Source organism: Lissotriton vulgaris, chromosome 6 (assembly GCF_964263255.1).
Source record: "Lissotriton vulgaris chromosome 6, aLisVul1.2, whole genome shotgun sequence".
NCBI lineage: Eukaryota > Metazoa > Chordata > Amphibia > Caudata > Salamandridae > Lissotriton > Lissotriton vulgaris.
In genome coordinates, this window is record NC_141694.1 from 1,675,311,884 (window position 1) to 1,675,337,105 (window position 25,222).

The 25,222-nt window shown below is 42.0% G+C and overlaps 1 protein-coding gene across 1 annotated transcript in view; it reads right to left on the reverse strand.

The window, feature by feature from the left end:
- The window catches only part of PACC1 (proton activated chloride channel 1), a 160,323-nt gene that overhangs the window by 52,146 nt on the left and 82,955 nt on the right, over positions 1–25,222 (reverse strand). Inside the window, exons 4-5 of the mRNA XM_086927851.1 lie at positions 11,829–11,983; positions 6,994–7,136 (exon numbers count right to left, since the gene is read on the reverse strand). Of these exons, the coding sequence (XP_086783977.1) occupies positions 6,994–7,136; positions 11,829–11,983 (298 nt within the window). The remainder of the gene's footprint in view (positions 1–6,993; positions 7,137–11,828; positions 11,984–25,222) is intronic.

A 25,222-nucleotide genomic window follows, 5' to 3' on the forward strand; every position in this document is an offset into this window, starting at 1 on the left:
AATCTAGAGAGTTTCGGTAAAATATCTGGCTACGCCGATAACCCATACAAAACAGAGATTATGCAGTGGAACACAAGTTTCCAGAGCGATCTTATTAAAAAGAGGATTCGATATTTGGGGATTGAAGTGGTTCAAATCTTAGACCTACTAGCGAAAGTAAATTTTGATCTGGTCACCTCAAAAATCAAGAAGCAACTACAGCAGTGGGACTCTCTGCCTTTATCTTTTTTTGGGTAAGTCAAACTTGTTAAAAATGTCTATTTTACCCAAATATACATTCATATTCAACTCAATTCCACTGGAATTCAAGAAGGAATGGATAAAAAAAGTATAAGGTTTTTTCTCCAGTTTCATCTGGGGGAAGAAAAGGCCCAGAATTGCATGGAAGAAATGCAGGGAAAAGAAGGAAAATGGGGGTAAAGCGAGCCTAGACCTTCTTCAATACCAGATAACCTGCAATTTGAAAGTTTTTAGGTAGCTGTTAAAAGACTCTTCTAAACCCTCGCCCCTGTTCCGTGTCTTGACGTTTGGCCCACCACTTATCCAGCTTCTTTCTCTATAAGTTCGGAGACCCCAAATAAAAATAAAATAAGACTAAAGACTCTTCAGTGGGCCTGTAAACTGTGGTATCAAATCAGGGTAACACTACAGAATCCATACTATAGTCATTATGGCCCTATATGGAGATCTCCTGGAACTCCAGCCTGCCCGCAAGACTCCTTAGCAACTCCGATAAGGGAAAAGGGAATCTGCAGATGGGGCCAGCTGCTGGAAGGAAAGGTGCTAAAATCTTGGCAAACCTTTCAGGACATCACAGAAGGTTCTGTCTCCAAATTCAAGGACTGTCAGTTATTAAGCTGGGTAAAGACTTTGAGACAGGGGGGTAAAGCAAAACGAACTTTATGAAGCTAAAATAACCCTGTGCCCGCGATACAGAAAGAGGTATTGGTATGGTACTGGCTGCTGGTTCAATCTTCAAAAGACCCACTCTCATGGTATATGGAACCTGGAGGAGGGAACTGCCTGAGTACGAGTTATAAGCACTATGGCAAGTATCTATATCTCTTTTGTGGTATTGCGTGAAATCCGCGCCTTTAAAAAAACATCTTTTTACCATTCACAAGGCCTACTGGACGCCTCGAAGATTGGCAAAGATGAGCCTGCAAACGGTGAGGAAGTGCCAAAAGTGAGGAGAAATCAATGGAGATGAAACGCATTGTTCCGGTAGTGTCCCTCCATTCAATCTTTTTCGCAGAAAGTGGGCAAAACTTTGTCAGATTTGGTGGGTCAAGAAGTGGAGGTGAGTCTTGCTTTGATAATCTTTGGGGTAATACCGCAGGAGGACTCCATGGGTTCTATATCTAAACCTCTTAAGGCACTTATCATTATTTTAATCCTACTAGTATGTAGAGAGTTGTGCATTAAGTGGATCTCACCTATTGCACCCCTTGAACATGAATGGGTAAACTCGATTCATAGAATAGCTAAAATGGACAGCACAACGAGCTCCAATAAGAGAACAAAATTTTGGAGCATCTGGGCCAATTGGGTCAAGAGAGCATGCTCTTAGAAGTAGATATACCCTTTCACTTTTTTTGCACGGTTCTCACTGAAAGTTCTATCTCTTTCTCCACTTATTTTTATTTCTTCTCTTTTCACTGGTTTGGATGTCCCTTATTTAAATTTACCATTTTCATTAGAATCGCTGGCTATCACTAATCCAATGATTAAGCATCAGTAAAAACAGGCTGTTCTCGAGAGCTCAGGGGTCTTACCAAGACGGATTGGTATCCCTGGAAAGAGAACATATGGAAGTACCTGTGACCTCGCAGAGAGGGATCAAGTGAGGGTATCCATCCCCTCCCCAGTGGAGTGTCCAGGTATCACCTTGTACGGACGGCAAGACACTAACAGGCAGATGCATCAAAGAAAATACCGGGAGCAAACGAGCAGATTCTCAGAATCTGGCCGTTTGCTCCCGGTATTTTTGCATTTGGGATGCATCATCCCAAATGCAGAAATCGCAATTTAAGGAATCTCTAAATAGCGATTCCTTAAATTGCTCTTGTATTTAAGGAATCCCAAAATGAGATTCCTTAAATGCAATGCATGAAACCCTAAAAAATAGCGATTTCGCTAATAGGGGGAGCAAATTACCATGAAGTTGAACTTCGTGGTACTTTGCTAAAACTTTGAAAAATGCACTTTTGTGCATTTTTCAAAGTTACATGTTGCGCACACCCATGCCCTTGGGGCATGTGTGTGTGTAACATTTGTGCACAGGTCCATTTCAGGGGTGCAGCAGGGTGTCCTTTGGACACCCTGGCACCCTTGAAATAGCGGAACATTAGCGATTCGGTAATAGCTAATCGCTAATAAGGAATGGCCTTTAGGCCGATAGGAATGAATGGGAAAGCCATTCCTTATTAGCGATTAGCTATTACCGAATCGCTAATAAGGAATATGTAGGAATCGCTAATAACATTGCGATTCCTACATGCATCCCGTTTTGCGAGTCTTTAATAGCGATTCCTTAAAATTCGCTATTAAGGACTCGCAAAACATAACTTTGATGCATCTGCCAGTAAGTCGGAAATCTCTTTTATCTCCAGTTTAAACAGATCAGACATATGAGGACAAAAAAAACCACTGTATTTTGTCTTTCTTTTAGTGGTTGTAAAAAAAAAAAAATATATATATATACTTTCATGGTGTTTTCACTGCTCTTGGATTATTAATCAACACACCTGACAAGCTCACCCTTGCAGGCCGATCCTTGATGCAAGTATTTACCAATGAATCCTCTCCAGTGTGTGAAAATAAACACTATAAACACAATACCCTGTCAGCTGTTTTCTTTCTTTATATATGTCTTGTTAAACCTTCGCTGTAGTGTCAATGCAGTACAAAAGAAAAACACATTTTGGAACCAATGGGCCATATGTACATAGGACAGGAGTAGTGATTTCCAAATTGCAATTTCATCCGCATTGTTATTTGGAAATCGCGATTCTGTATGTATGAAACGTTTTGTTTCATACTTGCGATTCCTAGCGGGTCACAAATTTACCTACCTCATGAATATTAATGAGGTAGGTCGGAGTTTGCAACCCATTAGTAATCACAGCCATCACAGAGATGGTGGCCTGCTGACCACCATGTCTGTGATAGTGTTTTAATAAAGGTTTTTTGTTGTTGATGAAGTGCAACCCATTTTCCTTAAAAGAAAACGGGATGCATTTCAACAATAAAAAATGAAACACTTTGTTTTCATTTTTTAAGACCCAGGAGTGACCACTCCCAGCTCTTAAAAAACGCTTTCCCAACATTCACAAAGAGGAAGGGGTCCCATGGGGACCCCTTCCAATATGTGAAGTCATTACCATCAGTTTTGTGTTGGTGGTAGTGTGAAAATGTTTTGCAACTGCATTTCAGTCACAAAACATTTGTAGATACCAATGAACTTTGGTATTTGGAAGGGAAGACCTGAACACGCCCTTCCAAACACCAAATCTCAAAACCCAAATTGTGTTTTGGTAACAAGTTACCGAATCGTAATTAGGGTCTGTACATTCCCAGAAACATTTTTCAAGTCGCAAACAGGGCGATTCTGCAATTCGCCCGGTTTGCGAGTGGAAAAATGCTTCGTATATATAGGCCTATGTTTTTAACGTCCTAACAGTGAACAGTGAGCCTCTCATTTCAACTTTGATGTATAATAATACACACTGTTACATAAAAACAAATTGTTTAAATATTTGTACATTATCTCACACAAAAATAAAAATTTCTCAAAACATTGACAGACATATCTGCAGTCTAAAGCAAACAATGAATACTAAACTGATTGTGCTCAAATGGTCTAAAACAGTCCAAATAGTACTAAAATCAATGAATAAATTATGTAGTATGTAAAATAAAACATAACAAGTAGGATGTATAAGATAGTCCTATATTGCCTCCGCAGGTGTTCAGGTGACAATTATAAACCTCAGTAATTTAGCAAAACAGTGGGGAAAAGATATGGGGCTATGCTGTCCTAGAATGGCTTATAACCAACACATACTGTCTGGCCATAAGAAGTGGGAAATGCCCCTGTACTACCAATGGTAAGTTTAATTTGAGACCAATAGGGCAGACTAGTTTAGTTTTGAGTCACATTTGAACGTGCTTGGCTGGGTTGTCAGGGAGTCTCCTCTAACAACTGGTATCAGACAGCTGTCTTGTGGCTTCCCTGATAGTTATCTGTAAGCAACAGGACCACATTACCGCCTTTATCCGCTTCTTTGATTATCAAATCATGCTGGCTTTGTAGTTTCTTTATGGCTGTTTTGTCTTTGTTGCTCATATTTTGCAGCAAGGATTTCGTCCTCTTATTATATTTGTTGAATTATTTGTCCAGATCTTGTGAGAACGCGTATGGAAAAGATCTACAGAGTTTACGGGTAGTAGTTGTGGGATAAACATCAATGTGTTATGAACTTTGTTGGTCATAGTGTAGCTATGTCTTCTTGTGCCAGGCTCAAGGGTCAAGCATTCGGGGACAACTGTGTTACATTATTTGTTCTCTTTTAAACTGACTCACTAATTTCTTGTAACTTCCCTGCGACTCTCCAGAGGAACCACACATTAGCCCAGGAGATTTCTAAGCCCGTACTGAATAATGTTTATAGTAAGCCAAACCCACGTATTGTCACCAACCCCAGGTAATGTTACCTACAAACAAAATAATTATTTTACAAATTATGTTCTACTGTCTGTATGGGCTGTATGACTCACTACAGCTCCCTCCATATTTAATAGGACCTTTTTCTGTTTGCACACCTCTTCTGCCGAGAACACAACAGCTTGAGACCAACTAAGGCACCTGCAACTGGGAATAGATTTTTAGTAGGTCGGGCATGCGCAATGTGTGTTAACCTCATGCTCCAGTCAGGATTATATGCACCTTGTGGTTCTTTCCCCCACTTACTCTCATCTGGTTACAATCATTTCAAACTTATCTCAGTCCCTCAAAGCGAGACAAGAGGGTTTCGCTCCTCTTACTTTGGGTGGACTTCAACTATCATGTTAAATGGCTTAACAGTACCTTCAACTTTTTTATATTGGCATTAAGAAATTGACTGATTGTTGATATTGATTAAATATCCTATTGTTTTAAGGGCATGCGAACGCACACTATAATGTATATGCTGTACCACCCATAGAAAATGTTCTATCTTCCATTCATCTGGTCAGGCAACTGAACTGCCATTTTAATCAGTTCAATGTAATTCTCAAAGGTATCATGAATCCAACCTCTTGCCTCACTCCCACTAAGATGGACTCTGAACCTTAATGAGACTACTAGCTTCTCTACCTAAATCGCATAGTATGTACCTAGTTCTGGGAGCACATTTTGCAGTGTACACAGCACAGAGGGACAGTTTTCTTTTTTTGAAATTATATACAAATATATGTTTTGGTCATTTTATCAACATATTTGTTTAGTATTGTTATTTTTTGCCTGCTTTTTTACCTATTATTTTGTGTGTTTGTTGTATGGCTGATTTGTTTTTTGAATACTAAATGTGCACTTACTTGATTACACTGCCTTGAAAAAGCCCCATGCAAAAAGAACAATTGATGGACAGAATGCAATGTCATAGATTCACCCCAGTACAGAGATATGAGCCTAAGTTCCATTGTTTCTTTGCTCACCATGCTATTCCAGTTTGAACCCAGCCAAATGCAAATCAGTCTTGACTCTGTGCCCAATGGGAACAGTCCAGCCCAAACTGCTAGGCTAGGTCCTCCCTGAACTGGAAACAAGCATTCTAGGACCGGATTTGGAGTTTCACCCCTCATCAGCCAGGATAGCTTGACTCCAGTGACATAGAGAGCACGTGACCCACGTCTGGGCATGCCGCTAAGGGTGACAAATGCCACAAGCATTGGTAAATGCATTATGCTTTATCTATATGATTAATAGTAGGCTGTTTATTGTTGTAAGTTGTAGCTTGCTGAGTAGTACAATATAAGTTACAGAAAGTCTGTTAAAGTTTTATGACTTAATTATTTACAAAAAGGCGATATATTGTGATGTTACTAGTGATACTAGTGGTATAGTTTCTTATGCACATTGAAAAAGCCCCAGGCCTTCGAGCCACAATGGGGCGAAATTCGTGTTGGGTGGCTAGCTAAACCTCACTAATATGTATTTAAATAAACCTATGTATTTAAGATGAAAATTATGAATCTAATGGTATCATTAATTGACGGAGCTTATTCTCATGCAGCACCAAAAGATGTGATTTTTAATTACACTCTGCCCGATTTCTCGCTAACTGACAATTAAGCACTACCCGGCCTATGGCCTTGTGGTTTGTAAATGCCACGAGAAACCCTTGATGACCGTATTGGCCCATTTTGCACAATTAGCCATTGTATAGTCTATAAAATTACAAGACACTTTGCCCATAAAATGCTTCACTTTCTCTTTGGTGTAAAACAGCAATACGTTTCTAAACATCTCAATGAAGCAAAATGTAGTGGCACAGCAGTAGTCGAGTGCCACTGACACAAGTATTGAAGAGTTTTCCAATACTGATTGTAACTGTTCAATGATTCGTGAACGAGATGTTTGATTGAAAGAGTTGACAAATGATCACTTTGACTAAACATCTGAGCACAACTGACTTGCGGACATTTCACCACGGGGCAAACACTGACAAACTCTCGATGCTGGTGTTTCCCTGTTGTGACTGCCATTTTATTTTGACTCAGAGTGCCCCTCCCTGGTGTCCCTGCTCCCCTCCCCCGCCTATTGGTATTTTGCCACCATCAACTTCAGCGCAGTGCAGGTCCGTCAGCAAAAGAAAAAGCACCACAAAGTCAGCATACCAGTGTGGGCTATCGCCTACAGTATATCACACACTCACTGTTCGGTACAAGTTAAATTGTCATCTTTTGCTAACATCATTCTAAGTAATCAAGGGAAGCCATCTTGCTTACCTGTTAAGGAAATCATGGAAAGAGGAAAAGAGCAGGTAGTCAATAGCACTGAAGTCCTGTTCGGTTTCATTCAAATGGAACTGCAAGAACACCAGTTCTCTTTTTCTAACGTCACGGGGACCTTCAACAATCAGGGCATGCTTCTATAAAGAGAGAACAAAGCATAAGGATATGTATATGAGCAAAAGAATTAAACAACTCTTTTAATCTTCCAAAAATAATGAATTCTTGCTGGGAAAATAGTGTTTGTTAGATTCCCAAATTCAGCACTAACAAAGTAGACACCAATACACCACACAATCATCTTTGCCAAGAAGATGTGTGTTGGCTAGTCAACACAAGCATACACTATCTGTGAAAAGCTGTAAAGGATTTGAGGCAAAGCGGACAGCATACTCACAGTGTAGATTGCCTGATGGGGAACTCGCTGAAATATCTTAACACCATAGTTCACACCATAACCATTATCAAATACTTCTACAACTTTCACAACCAACTATACAATTAGAATGCTTAGCCAAGCAGACAGAATGGCAGAAAATCTGGATAAGGTAGGAAAATCTACCACTTATGCCTCAACAACAACCTGACACCCATTTTTGGTTTAGAAATCTTAAAAGCAAGTTCAACTTTATTCGGATACAATAGTAACCCTAAAAGCACAAGATAAAAAAAGAATGACAATAATTAAAAAGATAAAATTCCATGTACATATGTCCAAAATAATTAGTGCAAAATATTTAAATACATCACAATGATTGAAAGGTGAAATTCCATGTACATATATCCTAAGTGGCTAGTGCAAGGGCAATCATCATATCGATAGGTACAACTAATTTACTAAAACAGTTAACAGGTTGTGTAAATATCAAGAAACCATCATAGACCTACGCGCCCTTATTGCAGTTTTAAAAAAAGTGCCAGTGTGGAAGATCAATTCAACATTGTCTAGATCTAGCATGCGGCAACATGCTGCCTCCAGGGTAATTGGTCTTTGCTTATTAAAATATGGGTAAAGCAACTGTTTAGAGTATTTAAGATAGTATTTACAGAAAAATATAAAGTGCATGGTGGTTTGCTCGCTCCTATCATCACAAGGGCACAACGTTTGATTAATATTTTTGCTATAGCCCAGTGGGAAACAGAGGACAAATCGGATTGTGCCTGCTCTTGATCGTATCAGGATACTCCTTTCCAAAGCTGTTAAATACTTTTGACGTGGGAACAGAGGATGCATTACCCTGGTTGCCTTTTGTCATTGAGACAGTTATGAGCTAGAGATAATCTCAGCATTACTTCCTCCCTAAAAACCTGGTGTATTGTCAGGTGGCATGGACAAATTCGAGCAAGGAGTCTTCACCTAGAAACACTGAACTTTAGGAAACTAGAAACACTCTCCCTTACTACAAGTTGAGGTGCAGATCTTGCAGACTTTCTACAATCATAAACCCTAAACATTCATTTTCATGTCAATATTGACTATGCTAAAATATTATGGGGCTAAGAGCCCGATGTAGGTAAATCTCATTTACCGACTCTAGAATACCGAATGTTACCGATTCGGTATTCTAGATTCGGTGAATGAGTTGTAGGTAATAAATCGGTCATTTTTACCGAATCGGTATGATTCAGTAATTACCGAATCGGTATTTACCGATTCGGTAATTGCCATTGATTCCTATGGGCCTTGAGGCCGATTTGTCAAGGGGGACAGGGTGTCACTTGACACCCTGTTGCACCCCTGCTTCAGGCTTGTGTGCCATGTGACACACATGCCTAAGGGCATGTATGTGTGTCACATGGCACAGGTGTACATGCACAGATGTGCATGTACACAGGAATTCGTTATTTACCATGAAATAGTATTTCATGGTAAATAACGAATTCTGAAGGGCCTGTGGCACGGTTTTCAGTGCCACCTACATCTAGATTTACCGATTCGGTAAATTTACCGATTCGGTATTTTACCAATTCGGTAACTTTACTGAATCGGTAAATTTACCAAATAGGTAAATGTTAGGCCCCCTACATCTCAATCTCCAAATACCGATCGTAACGGCCGAAATCGTCCGTTACCGACCGGTATTTGGCGACCTACATCTGGCCCTAAATGTACTAAAAACTGGTCACAAACTGCGACCAGTAAAGAATTTTATAAACCAAACTATCTAAAATTCCGAATTCATAAGGTGTCACAACTGGATCTTCCTTGTGAATATGAATGGGGTAGGTTGCAAATTGTGAATCACTCTAATTGACGTCTGTCATAGGAATGGTGTCCTGCTACGGTCAGCAGACCTCCATATCTGTGATCAACTTTTAATAAAGGAAACCTTTTCAAATGGAGCCGTTTTGTTAAATGGAAATGATGCTGCAATTACATAAAAATTCCCTTTGTTTTCCATGTGTGTTTGAGAGTTGGTAGTAGTTCCTGGATCACTGCCTACTCGCCAACAAACTTCTTTTTTATATTCACAAAGTGGAAGGGGATCCCAAGGGCACCTGTTATCTTTTGCAAATGCCTCACTATCACATCCCGGGAATTGGTCCTTTTTCAATGGTTTGCCACCGGATTTCAGTTATAAAACATTGCTATTGTGATGCTGTATCGGTATTTGGTAGGGATGCCTACAACAAACCTTATCCAAATAGCGATTTGGTATGGAGTCGCAACCACATTTTAGTTGTAGGTAAAAGATTACCCACTCATAAAATGGGAGAGGCACATTAGAAAAAGAGCATTTTTTGTTGTCTGAATTGGAGCATTTGTGGTTGTAAAAATGTATTGTACCTCTCGCCCTGTATTGCCTAAATTAAAAGCAATATCTTGGGCTGCCTGCTACACCCAGTAAGGACGGTTCGTTCTATGTGATGACATTCTGGTAGGCAGAGAAAATGTGCTTGATATTTTCAAAAAGACTTTTAAAAATTGGGTCCACCTACTAACTCTTTTGAATAGAGTCGTGTAGGTTCTCCGACAGGTGCTAATGTCTCCTCCCTCACTTTGCAAAATGTTCCAACCTGCACCATATCATGTATAGGATTGAACGTAGGGAATGCAGCATCCCCAAAGATTAGATTTCCCTAGGTCAGGAAACCATGAAGACCATCTTTACAAGCATTAGAGAAATCACAATTTGGCTGGTATCCGGAGTTACTAGTTGTACGAGAACAACACATCCAATTTTGTTCCCAGGCACATTTCACCAGGAGAAACCGGTTGCAATCTGTCCAAGGTAATGGAGTGGAATTGAGGGAAATCATACAGGATTCTGTACAGAAACAATATTCCTGCAGTTATTTCCAATCCCAGGGGGCAAAATTGTCACGGTATAGGTTGACTAAGTCTGGAAATTATCGATATTACAGTATCAGGATTTTTGGGGTCGGTTTTACCATATTGGGGGTCGCACAACTGCTGTAATGAGGATGTAAGTGTTTACTGTCATTACTATTCAAGTTTTACTACAATATATTCTCGGCACAACAATGAGGAATAATGCAAGCATATGAATCTCAAGAAGATCAAAGTCTGCAGAACAGTACTGCAGCTGATTGCAGTTGCTGGTTCATTATGTGAATTATGTAAACATTAAGAGTGTCATGGCACATTCCCCCTGGAAACAGAGGCCCAGGAGTGGAACAAAAGAGACAAATTCAGAGTATAATATGCATCATCTGTAAGACGGGTGCCATTGCTGCTGACAGATATGTATTAATATGAAATGAGATGTAAAGCTCAAAAGAAAGCTACATTTGGAGGTGGTAGTGCTTTCTTTTAGAAGACGACACAAGGGCAGGAAAGCAACAGTTACTTCTGATGAGAGAGCTCATTAGCACATCCATAAAAACCACTGCACATGGTCTGCAATGCCCAAAGCATGAGTATGTTCCTCCTCTTTGGTCTAGGATGTACAAGACAAAGAACATGATCTTACTAAACAGACTATCTTCAAACAACAGGGACAGGTGTAGCAAAATCACAAAGCAATCTGTTGCCATTCTTCGGCTCCAATCAAGGCCTTTCCAGTCTTGACATGTATTTACATCTTACATAAATTGTAAGACTGGCTTCCATATCTAAGCTGCTTTCTTCACCTTCGTCATAACACACAAAACCCAGATTTAAATGCAACCTCAAAATCACTTTCACCTCCCGTGAAGAGGCGTCTGCAACTTTCCATGTGGTCAATCTCTTGCCATCCACCATGCCTTCCCGACAGGGAACTCAAAGAGACTTTCTGAGATTGCTAGAGAAGATTGAAAGAAATCACAACCTGTGTACCATTGAGGTGGTACCACCTTCGCCAAAGTTTTTATCGTACAGTGTTATGGAAAACAGTGCACGTGAAGCCCAAACTAGAGCTGCAGTCTCAAAATGGGTTCCTCACTCAGGACTGGCCCAAGTTGTTGACACTCACTCAGGTCTTGTCAGACCTACACCAACTTTTGCTACTCACTCAGCAACAATCATCATACATTTCTCTTAGAATCTCCTGCTAATGTTTTCTCCATGGCACATAATCGGATCTCTGCCATTTGACCATGGTGTAATAGGCACATTGTTATAACATGATTCCATGTTGTCTGTGGCACTGTAGGACAGGTTTGGCTTCGTAGCTGTCAGAACCTTTTATGCTAGGGGTTTTCATTCTTTACTGCTGGCTAAAAGGCAACAACTGGCTTTTTAGCCACCAACGCAAGCAACGCCTTGGTAGTGGGGTAACCATGCAGTGCAAACCTCCTGCAGCAATGCTTACTCCACTAATTTCGCACACAAGAGCTGGAAGAACTAGAGCAGGCATCAGCAGATCTTGCTAACGCTTTATTCTTACCATGGTCTGGTTCGTAAAAGGATCCGTGTAGTTGACGCGCTCTGTGACGCAATCAATGGTTTCTGGCTGGCCAGGGTTTATTAGGGGAGGGATGTGGTCGTAATAGTGATGCCTGCAGCTCAGCAGTTCAGCCGCACCGGGGTAAAGGGCGATGCCTGTAACAGAAACAGGGGAGACATTACAGATGGGGATAAAATAGTATGTCTGAAAATGCACATTACAGGTAACGCCTAAACAAGGACACCATCAATAAACAGGCGCGGCCGATGAAAAGAATGAAACATTCCATCTAACCACTAGCTTCGTCAGATATGTGGATTCCCAACGTCATAACATATTTACTGGGTAACTGGGTACACTTATAAAACAGATATGATGTGATACAAATCCAACATTTCCATTGATCTTGTACTACCTATTTACCTACATATCTATGGTGGTTGTAGCTGCATCCTATTAAAAGGCAAGAACATAAGAAGTCAAGACAAAAATGTTGCATTTTGAAATGCTGCCTGCTGCAGCTGCAATAGAAGACATGTATTTCCAGGTACGTGCTGTTTTATTTATTTTTTACATGTAAGTGGGAAAATACCTTGCATTTCAGATTTTAACATTATACAGATGTCCAAAACATTTTGTACAGGTATGCAGCTATCATACAAAAGTGATCAATTTGGCATTTTTTATTTCAGAAACAGCTTTAATATTCTTTTAAATACAGGTAATCCTGTCCGTTAAACTAATGTGTGCTGTTTTAGGACATCTTGCATTTTTCTCTAATAATAAGTTAAGCAAATATCAACTGCAAAGAAACAGCCGAGATTTAAACTTGTGCATCTTTCACCTAACTTGTGCACACATTAGAGCTCACTTACCAAAGTGTGAAATATACTTATTTAATCACTAAATAATTTTTCATTTTAGGGAAGTGAACATGCAGATGTGAGCTAATTTGTAGATGTGAGTGCTACAGAGAGCCAAACGCCAGGAGAACACGACAAAAGGAAAAGGATCCATTTCTAACTAATGTACTTCCAGTCTTCATCCCCAGGGAAGGTCCATGTTTAGCCATGTGGAACAAAGAATATTCCCTTTCACTTAACTACTTGAATGCTAAGGAAGAGAAGTTCACGTACTCTGCAGTACCTCTGGAATACAAAAGACATAAACGTCTTGTCCTCCACATTTAGCTAGAACATCATTCTGGTGCAAGTACTGGGGGAATGGCCTGGAGTTCAGAACGTCCACCCAAACACAAAGGAAAAATGATCAAATAAAAGATTTGGCGGGCACTGGTCCGTCCTGACTTCAGACGGGACCGCATACCAATCCATAAAGTCCCAACTGTCTTTCTGCCACCATAGGGCCTACAACATCCCTATTACCACAACAAGCAAGAGAACATTTGAATTCCTTTACCTGTACTTTTGACATATGGGTCAGGGGGTACATACCAATTTCCTCTTACTTGCAATGGTGAATGACCATACTGTTGGGGCACTTGGTCAATTGGCAGCCAAGGAACTACTAACCATGGGCATGCCTGAGACCTAGAGAACCAAGTCAATCCAGGGTGGTGTTGCCTGCATGGTTCCACTACATTTTCTTTCTCAAAATGGCATGCAAACTTTAAACTTTGGCTTAAATCATGATTTGTCTGCACATTTCTGAGAGGAAAGATGTCAAATCCGCAGGTAGCCAAACATTTCTACCATGCAGCATCTCCATGCTTCTCCGAAGAAAAACGGTACACCAATTTAAAGTTCATATTTCCTTTGACAACACCTTCATGCTCATATAGTACATCTAAAAACAGTACCAACTCCATGGTGTAAACAAGTTTTTACTTCAAGCCATAATACGTGATAACCTAACACAACAATAGATTATTGGGGACACCCTCCCAAATTGATATGCAGGTCAAAGTTTACAAAGAATCTCAACCCCTTGCATGGAGTAAACCAAAGTTCTCTGCAACTTTCTACCTCACTGTTAGAACTCGGGGTCTCTAGTTGGGAGAGGTAGGTAACTTTGACCAAATAGGGACCCTTGGTTCTAGTAAGGGTAAGGGGGTACACTTCTATAATAACCCCTGCTCACCACCTTGGTAGCTTGGCACGAGCAGACAGGCTTATTTCAGAGGCAGTGTGTAAAGCATTTGTGAACACACACAGTAATACAGTGAAAACACTACAAATGGACACCACACCAGTTTAGAAAAATAAGTAATCTTTACTAGACTTAACACAAGACCAAACGACAAAAATTCATAATACTGAAATCAAAAATAGGCGTTGAAATGGTAGAAATAGTTCAGTTCAACTTAGATGGTAAATGCAACACTTTACTCTCAAAGTACCTTGGATGCGTTGCGCAAAACAAAAAAGAGGGTCGCAGGGAAGGTGATGCGTTGGTTCCTTGTGATAGATTGTAATTTTCCTTTAAATGATGTTGTACATATGTTAGCCTAATGTGTCATAAATTAATATGCAGTTACAACCTATTATTCATGTGCTGCAACCCACTGAACTATTTTTCTTTATATGCAAGCTTCATTTGGATAGAACTGTTTCTGTAATGGTTAAGCTTTTGTCTTATTTTTGTCTTCTAAGTTAGAAGACTTGCTGTAGTGAATGAATGAATGATGAATGAATGAATGATTGAATGAATGAATGATTGAATGAATGAATGATGAATGATTACCCATTTCTATAGCGCATGGTTACCCTGAGGCATCCCAGCGCTTACGTGGTCCAGTCATCACCATTGATTTTAGCAGAATAGGAAGGTTTTCAGCATTTTTCTAAACCTGAGATGGTTCTCCTCCATGCGGATAGCATCTGGAAGATTGTTCCAAAGCTTTGCGGCCTGTAGAGAGAAACGTCTGCCCCCGGTGCGCGATCTCCTAGTCTTGGGGATTGCCAGTAGATTCTTATTACTGGATCTCAGGGTTCTACATGTTTGATAAGGGGTAAACAAGGGTGCCAGAATGTCTGCTCCGGAGTTATGCAGGGCTTTATGGGCAATAGTCATTGCTTTAAATTCAATTCTTTGTTGCACAGGCAACCAGTGTAGTTGCCTCAATGCTGGTTTGGCAGAGGTTCTGCGTGGGATATTTAGTAGCAATCGGGCAGCACAGTTTTGGATGGTCTGAAGGATCTTGATTGTCCCTTTAGGGGCACCCAGATAGACTGCGTTGGAGTAGTCTAGTCGTGATAGTATCAGGGATTGTACTAGGATCCTTCTAGCCTCAAAGGGAAGTACTCCTAGGATCTTTCTGAGTGCTCTCATGAGGGCATAACCAGTCCCTGCTACCTTCCGGGCTTGGACCTGAAAGTTGAGGGCTGGATCCAGCCACACTCCCAGGCTTTTAATTTGCTCCTTGGGGGTTGGAGGCTGCCCCAGGGAATCCGGCCACCACATATCCACAGAGGTAGGTGGTTTGTGTCCCAGCATCATGACCTCTGTTTTAGCTCCATTAAGCTTCAAAAAGGAGTCATTCATCCATTCCTGGACTTTGCTAAGACAGGAGGAGAGATTGTTATAAGTCGTCTCCTGCCCAGACAGGGAGATGATAAGCTGAGTATCATCAGCATATGTTACCAGTTGTACTCCCCAAGGTTGCACCACCTCAGCCAAAGGTCTCATGTAAATATTAAATAGGGTCGGGCTGAGGGATGACCCCTGGGGAACACCACATTGGAGCTGTATTGGGGCAGAAACTATGTCATCCTCAAACACTGAGAAAGTCCGATTGGAAAGGAAGGAGCTAAGCCAGTTCAGGGCGGTCCCAGTGATACCCACATCCCTCAATCTCTGGATGAGAATCGTGTGATTAACGGTATCAAAGGCCGCACTGAGGTCTAATAATAGTATGGCCGCGCATTTCCCTTCGTCCAGGATCTTTCTGGTTTCCTAAATTACTGCCACAAGGGACGTTTCAGTACCCTGTTTACATCTAAACCCGGTCTGGGTGTAGTGCAGCAGATTATTGGCTTCAATGAAGGTAGATAGAAGAGAGTTGACATGTTTTTCAGCTATCTTGCTAACAGTTGGCAGCAAGGAGATAGGGCGATAGTTGGAACAATCGTCGGGGTTGAGATTGGGCTTTTTTAATAACGCTCTTACTCTTGCTTGTTTCCACATTGGTGGAACTACCCCGGTGGTCAAGGATGTGTTGATCATGTCCTGTATTACAGGGGCCACTGTGCCTGAGACCAGCTTGAGGATGGTAGGTGGGGCTACATCACAAGGTGATCCAGATTTCAGATTGCCTAAAAGCAATTGGGCCTTGTCGCCATCCAGGGGAGAGAATTCATTAAGTGTAGGTAGGACTTGTACCAGGGGGGGGGTTGGACCTCATGCAGTCATCTGTGGCAGTCACCTGAAAGGATGCATAGATGTTTGCAACCTTTGTGGCAAAGAAATTTGCCAAGTCTCTGCAGCGCGGGAGTGCCATAGTTGAGTCCATCACGGGGGTGGGAGGGGTAACCAAAGTTTTAAACATTTTGAAGATTTCCCTGGAGGAATTGGCAGCTAGAGAGATTTTTTCCTGGTAATAGTTAGATTGGGTCGCTTTTATAGCCTGCTTGTAATTGCGTAGGGCTAGTCTGTAAACATTTTTACTATCTTCACCGTAGTCTTTCCTCCACTTTCTCTCCTTCTGTTTACATATCTGTTTAAGAGTTCTCAACTCAGGTGTGTACCAAGATTTTTTATTGGCCCCTTTCCGATGGCTAAATTCAGTTTTGGGCAAAGTCGCCTCAAGAGATTCCTCTAACCAGTGATTAAATCGCGCGTTTGCCTCTATAGGGTCATTGGTATAATCAGGCTTATTTTTCCTAAGTTCTGATGTCCATTTGTCCACAGGCAATTTGGACCAGACCCTGCACATTTTTTTTGAGACCTTGGTCTGTATTGGTTGCTTATGGTGGGTCAAAGAGAAGGACAGAAGGGTGTGGTCCGACCAAGGAACCACTGAAGAATTTTCTAACTTCAGCGCGTTCATATTGGTATAACAGTGGTCAAGAATGTGACCTGCTATATGTGTGGGACCTAGAACAATTTGTTTGAGTTCAATCACCTCTAAAGCTGTACATTGTAGTACATTGCCTTCTATCTGTTAGGGTCCCATTGTTGATAATTTTGTGTACTTTCTTATAATAATAAGAAGCTTGCCTATGACAGGCAGATTTCTAATGCTGACATTTGCTCTGCAGCCCCAATGTCTCATGGTACAGTTTTCCCCCCTCCCTTATGAGCAGAAAGTCCCTGTTTCAGCATTTCTTTCCTCAGAGCTTCGGCTCTGTGGCCTTGAGGGGAAGATAACAGTGTTGCCTTCGCAGGTGCAGATGCCCAATGTATGAGCTAATTGTTCTCCCTCTGCTGAGCCCAGTACTTTTCCAGTCAGGGCGTGTTTTCACGCTGCCATGCTGTGATATATTGTATTGCTGTGAGGAGAGTCCTCAGTCCTCTCAATGCACTCTCTGGAGTGTAGAACTGACAGGGCCCATCTGCAGATGAATATTCTCTGATGGGCATACTGATTAGTGTTTTTGCTAGTGGATCCCTAGTGGAGAGAACTGATCATGTGAGGGTAGGTATCTATCATAATTTAGTCATGTGATTTTCAATACTGCTACATGTTTTGTTCTTTTGGCTGGACATTGGGGATTCGTCCTGTCTAAGACAAAGAAATAGGTTTCCTTTTTTTACATTGAAAGGATGTGAGGGTGTGAATGAGCTCCGGGAATGGGTTTAAGGTGAGTATTTATACAGGGTATTTTTACTAAGTGGTTGCTTTTTTGGTCCAATATTTTGTGTGTTGTTTTTTGTGGTTTGATTCGTTTCGTTTCAAATCTGGCTCCCCTTTTGACCCATGTCCCCCCTCAGTGATGTCAAAACTCACAGAAGTGATCTCACGCCCCCTTATGGAGATTTGCAACCTTGCATTTCAGACAGGCCAGTTTCCCAATATATGGAAGAAGGCTGTCATAAAACCTCTTCTAAAAAAACCTTCCCTAGATCCTACGGCTGTTGCTAGTTATAGACCCATTGCGTGTCTACCCTTTCCTGCCAAAGTATGCGAATGCCTGATGAATAGACAGCTCTCAGAGTTCGTTGAGATTCACCATCTTCTCGACGAAACGCAATTTGGTTTCAGGAAAGGGCATGGAACAGAGACCGCTTTGATAAAGGCCTCTGATGAGATCAGGGTGATCATGGATCAGGGAGGAGCGGCTGTCCTGATCCTTCTGGATTTGTCAGCGGCCTTTGACACGGTCGACCATGTCACTCTAGTCGACCGTGTCACAGCCCTGGGGATAAACGGTTTGGCCAGGGATCTTATTTCATCTTTTCTCGCAAACCGTACCCAGACGGTGAAGCTGGGAGATTTTTATTCACCTATCTCTGCTCTCCCCTGTGGAGTCCCACAAGGCTCCTCGCTAAGTCCTATGCTATTTAATATCTACGTAGCGGACTTGGCGAGGGTAATAAAGGCCTATGGGGTTCGGCTCACATCTTACGCAGATGATACCCAGCTGGTCCTGGCTATCCACAAGGACGGCCTTGCTGTGGCAGCTAATTTCCAGAGAGCCATGCTTGAGGTCAGTACTTGGATGACCTCAAATTGTCTTAGGCTCAACTCGGATAAAACCGAGATTATGACCTTTGGAAAACTCTCCCCTGAATGGTCTCCCAGTTGGTGGCCGGAAAAGCTTGGCCACCCACCTGTCCCAGTGGACAAAGCCAGAAACTTGGGAGTGATATTTGATAGCAAGTTGGCCTTTGACCTGCATACCAACAAGGTCATTTCATCATCTTTCTTTATTCTGAAAAAAATAAGGAAACTACTGCCTTATCTTCCTCCCTCAGCTGGGAAGACTTTGGTTTCTACCTTAGTCTTCTCAAAAATAGATTATGGCAACGCTCTCTTTCTTCATACTCAGAAGCGTGTCATAACTAAGCTGCAATCCATTCAGAATGCGGCTGCCAGGATTCTCTTAAACATTCCTCGCCGCAAATCCACTACTCATGGCATTCGTCAGCTCCACTGGCTGAGAGTTGAGAGCCGTATAAAATTTAAGGCCCTCTGTATTGCATATAAGGCAGTACATGGCATAGGACCTAGGTTCCTGACTGAAGCCTTTCAGCTTTATGTCCCTAGAAGGCAATTAAGATCGGCTAACATCAGTCTCCTCCCTGTGCCACGCACAAGAACGGTCACTTGGGGAGACAGGCGTTTTCTTGTAGCCGTACCTAAACTTTGGAATCTTTTGCCACTTGCCATCAAAACTGCACCGAATCTGATGAGTTTCCGCAGGCTCTTAAAGACATGGTTGTTTAACCAGTAAGAGGTTAACTGAATCTAGTAGTTCCACAGCGCCGAGACACCTCAGGGTATTTGTTGCGCTATAAAAGTCGCGTAAATAAATAAATAAATAAATAAATATGATTGGAGACATACCACGTCCAGCCTTAACGTCCTTAGCATAGCTGCAGCCGTCTGCCTTTTCCCTCCGTTATTCAGTCCACATATGTTCAAAGAGGCCACCCTTAACGTCATGTATATTTACAAGGATTTTCCATACTACCTGCCAGCTTGAAACTCTCTTCTCTTATTATGTATACCCAAGCTTCCTCTTCTTGATGTGTTTTGTCATTTTGTGCTGCTTTCTCCACCCGACCATCACAAGACATGGTCTACATAGTGAAAAAGGTGAAGGATGCTTGTGATCCTCAGCAAAATATCCTCAGCAAAATATTTTTTCTGTTGCAATTATAGCTTTGTAGAAGTTAGTTTCCTGCTGCTTCCCATAGTACATGAGCATGGTCATGAGTATAAAAAAAAAGTGAATATTAGAAGTGTTTGATGTTTTGCACAACAGTGAGGGTTCACAAAGTAGAGGCTGTGTGCATGCTATAGGAATAGCGTTTTGAAATTCCCTTTTTTTTTTTTGAGGATTCTCAAGGAAATGTTTTGCGGGAATACAACATGTTTGTGTTGTTTTATTTTTTCTCTTCTCTTAGAATAAATGCGTACGTCCGACCACAGGTAAGATAGTGGAACAGTCAAACATGTACTATATTACATATTGTTAGCACAAATTTATTGATAGGCCTGAGATGTTTTCTTCATTCAAATGCACACCGCCCAGCAAATGTTTGTGGCACTTTGAGATAAGAAATTGTTTTGACCCTTTTGTATGCTTTGACTAAAGATATTCGTTCTACTCATCAATAGGTAGCAGACACCCTGAAGCCGTTGCCGGAGGGGCCTGGACACACCAACCATCATGACGACTGCGTCGACATCCGAAGATACCAGCGGAAGAGAGGAAGGTGTTGTTACCACCCAAACAGCACTCAGGATCCTGGCTCATGAGTGGGCACCCATGCCAGCCGTGTAAAAAGGGTCTAGCTTCTGTTGCCCTATGAGTGGGAGTGGGCGAGAAAGGGCGTCGCTGATGACAAATACGCTTCTCAGATGTTTTATTGAGAGGTGACGAGCCTGATCAAAAGGATAAGAGGCCATCTCTGATTGATAGTGGTGAGGTCTCTCTTGATAACAATGAGCAAAGATCAGCAGATAAGTCCCCTGCAAAATGAGCCCCCCATTCTGTTCACAGATCCAGAGGTGCGAGGGAGCACTCAATACAATCTGTGGCCCAAGAAAGGAGAGCAGGGCACCGGAAGAAGGGCTGAGTAAGGGAAGTAGGGAAGGACTAAAGAGAGTGTTAGGGATGGACTGCTGGAAGAGCCCTGGTGCACTGTTGAGACATTGTCAGGTGAGACACTAGGACTGCGCCTGGGCCCAGGTTAAGTGCTCCTCTGTTACAACTGCTGTGTGACAAGCGACGTGGGATTAGGGTATGAACGGTAAAAGCCTGCCTGTGAGGCTTTAACGGACACAGGGAGAAGATCCCTTTCGAGGGTTGAAGAACCCCTCTGGCCGGTTTTAGGACTGTCTGGGACAATTTTTTCTAGTTTAATTTCTTTTTCCCTTTTTTCCTTTTTTTGCTTTTTGGATTTTTGGTTACGTTCCCTTTGGTCGTCCTATCCCCGATGAGGAGCAGCCCTTTGCGGCTCCTCGTAGACCTGAGCCCGCTTCCCCCTGGTTGGCCTCAGTGTGAACTGTTTTTCCCTTAGTTTACTTTGGTCTTTTAGCTAGGAAAATGAGTCCCTTTGAATGTTCCTTTTCCTCAGGAGGAGCTGCCTCTGCGGCTCCTTGTCCAGATGCCCCTGCCCATATTTGGTTCACATGGTCTACAAATGTAATAATGTGTTTGTTTTTGGGAAGTTCATTAGGATGATGTAGTATTCTATTGTTGCACAAGACACCTGTTACTTATAGTACTGCAGATTATTGGGTGTGGGTCGTTACCTTCAAACACACAAGGGTGAAAAAAAAAAAAAAAGAAATGTTGCTTTTATTCTTGCCCTATGGAAGTAGCTGTCAGGGTTAGTATACTTTGAGTAGTCTAGATGCAAGTGAAAACTGAGTATATGGTTCAATAGGGCGTTTTCTCTGATCAATATTATTGCATTACTTCCTGCTCATGACTTGAACTGTGATGTCTTTTTAAGTTGTCCAGTAATGACATAATGTTATAGAGCAATGGTACACCGGGAGAATATGCTTAGATTAGTCAAAAAGGAGGGTGCCTCACACCCAGAGAATAATGATTGTTTTAGTAGGTATTGCAGGGGTTGTTCTTTTACTAGTTGCCTCTGCACTTCCTGTCCTATAGTATGTTGCGCTACTTCTATGATCATGCTCATTCTAGTATTTCCTTTCCCGACATTTGATTGATGAGTGATGCCGTTCTCGTTCTCTCCTTTAGAATTACACAGTCCCTACTTTGAGCAATAAAGGATGCACTTATGTTAGCCACATTAGGCTAAAAGGAGGGTCTGATAGATTGTAATTTTCCTTTAAATGATGTTGTACATATGTTAGCCTAATGTGTCATAAATTAATATGCAGTTACAACCTATTATTCATGTGCTGCAACCCACTGAACTATTTTTCTTTATATGCAAGCTTCATTTGGATAGAACTGTTTCTGTAATGGTTAAGCTTTTGTCTTATTTTTGCCTTCTAAGTTAGAAGACTTGCTGTAGTACATTGCCTTCTATCTGTTAGGGTCCCATTGTTGATAATTTTGTATACTTTCTTATAATAATAAGAAGCTTGCCTATGACAGGCAGATTTCTAATGCTGACATTTGCTCTGCAGCCCCAATGTCTCATGGTACAGTTTTCCCCCCTCCCTTATGAGCAGAAAGTCCCTGTTTCAGCATTTCTTTCCTCAGAGCTTCGGCTCTGTGGCCTTGAGGGGAAGATAACAGTGTTGCCTTCGCAGGTGCAGATGCCCAATGTATGAGCTAATTGTTCTCCCTCTGCTGAGCCCAGTACTTTTCCAGTCAGGGCGTGTTTTCACGCTGCCATGCTGTGATATATTGTATTGCTGTGAGGAGAGTCCTCAGTCCTCTCAATGCACTCTCTGGAGTGTAGAACTGACAGGGCCCATCTGCAGATGAATATTATTTGAATAAATATGTGTCTAACTCTTCTCCACTGCCTGGCTGGATTATTTAATTGTTAGTGATAGATGAGTGAGGTAAGTCGCTCAGGTGGATTTGAGCCACACTTATCACTTGCTTCGGGGGAGGTGATGCATCTGTTCCTTACTGCAGCACAGGGAAGGTGATGCGTCGGTTGCTTACCGATGAGGAGGTGATGTGTCAGTTTCTTACTGTGATCCGGTGCGATGCAACAAGATGGCACCTCAATTCGATGTTACGATCCAGTGCGATGTGAGAAAATGGCGTATCGATGCGACAACGTTGGATGTGATGAGTGCAGGCCCTGCGACATGCCTCTCCGGTAATGCGACTGCAACCCCTGCGTCCGCGACACGCTTCTCCGGTAATGCAACGCGCTTCGTAGATGATGCGATGGAGAACAGCTGCCACACGCTTCTTGGGTGATGCGATGGCAACTGCTACGGCGGCGACACGCTTCACCTTGTTGCATCGCGCTTCCAGCTCCCAGCGACTCACAGTCTTCTCAGAGGGCTCAAACAACAGTAGGCACCTCTCTGCAGGCAGAATTCCACAGCAAGGGAATTAAGGAGAGCTGGGGGTGAAGTCTTGTATCCCTGAGACTTGAGGCAGGAGGCAAGCTCAGTTCAAGCCCTCGGAGATTCTTCTTCAAGATTGCAAAAGTACACACAAAGTTCCTTTTCTCCTTTCCTTGGCAAATAAAGTAACCACTGCGGGCCAATCCCAACATCACAGCACAGGGGCAGTCTCCTCCTTACAGCTTCCTTGGTTCTTCTCCTTGGAAAAGGGTTGTCATGATTCTTAGAAGTGATCTAAAATTCTGGGGTCTGGGTTCCCCTTTTTATAGAGAAAAATTATTTGTCTCTGAAGGCAGAGAGTGTCTGTACCTAGTCCAAACAAGTTCTGGTCAGTCTTTGAGAATTTTGTATACAAGACTACTTCTCTTGTTTGTCAGGATGGGCCAGGGTACTCAGACACACCACCGGAGGTGGAGCCAGCATTGTGGAAGGCAGGCACAGCCCTATTCGGGTCCCAGGTGCTACTCTTCCCACCACTCTACATGTAGACAGGTTTATTCAGCCCTATATTGACTCACTCTGTCTCCTAGAGCCACCCCAGCCCCTGTCACTCACAAATCAGACAAGGAATACACAACCTAGCAGAGGCAGACTTGGATGGTTAGGCAAGAAAACATCTACTTTCTAAAAGTGCTATTTTAAAACACAGAATGTTAAAACCAACTTCACTAAAAGATGTATTTTATGATTCTGAGTTCATGCATACTAAACTCGAATTTCTACCAAGTTCCCTGAGTCAGTAAGGATTTTAAGATGTTATAATCATACTGCCCTTTCTGGCCTATGGGGAACAGGTGGCCTTACAATAGTGAAAAACAAAATTGACTGTAATTCACTATCAGGACATGCTACACACATCAGGGCATGTCCTACCTTTTACATGCAATGCACCCTGACCTTTGGCCTACCTTAGGAGTGAATGATATGTAGAAAAGGTAAGGTTTAGGGAATGGCAAGTGTGTGCACTTGCTACGTCGACATGGCAGTCCCAGGCTGCACACAGGCTCTGCAATGGCAGGCCTGAGTCACATTTTACAAGCTGCTTCTTTGGGTGGCACAACCAGTGCTGCATGCCCACCTGCACCATTTGATTTACAGGCCCTGGGCGCACATGGTGCACTGTACTAGGGTCTGAATAGTAAATCAAATGAACCAATCATGGAGTCACTAATCCAATGCCACAATTTACAATAGGGAGCACTTGCTGTTTGGCACTGAATAGCAGTGGCACAGTGCCCAAAGCATCTAGATCAGTAAAACACATAGTAAAAATACAGGAGGCAACAGCAAAAAATGAAAGGGAGACCCACGCCAATGGTGCTAGGTCTAACACTCAGAAACAAGTAATACACTGTTAGCTAAGCCCGGTGCTCAATACACTTGTCTGCTTGTATCTGTTACTTCATAGCACCCATACCTAGAAGATATTCATGAGCTAAAGTCAACAACCTTTTCTTACAAACCCTGTGATATGACCAACCATTCACCACATCACACAATATCACCATCCTAATTGGACCTTTCTAGGGCTGGAAAACCCGACAAAAGAGCTTTTTGGTTGAAACATGATTGGTCCCAATAAATAGAGCTGGGTTTTTTTTTGTTTTTTTTCCCCAGTTCCAATGATTATGAAGCCATGACACACTCTCTCTGCTCTATCACCTACGCCCTTCAATTGGTGGTTACGGCAATGGTGGAATCTGGCTAATGGCATACACTACCGAAATAGTACACAAGGGTTCGTGATTATCAGTGAAACTGACATGACTGTAGGGTCCGGGCGCCTCCTCACTACGATCGACCCCTCCACCAGTCCTGCACTGAGACAGTATGTCCTTTTCTCAAATCACATTTCTCCCAGTACTATTGGGCCAGCCATGGTTGAGATGAGGAGCAAAAAAAATATATATATATATATATATCACCATCCTAAGAAAATTCTACAGCATCATTATTTTCCTGGAATACCCTCTTGCCAATGCCACTGTTATCCAGTTATGTATTTATATATTCTCTGCAGGGTTGCTCACATTAATGTCTTCCATTCTTGTTTTCAAATGTATCTCTCTGCTATTTCAAATAACCTTGCCAAAGTACAATCATTCTCACACAGTAAAACATCTATGACTGAGAACACAACCATGCTGTTCATTATGCATCTGTGGATATGTTTCTGTACTTGCTTAAAAATTAACCAGAGTCTTTAGAATTATTGCATATTAATATGCATTTTAAATGCACTGTCATC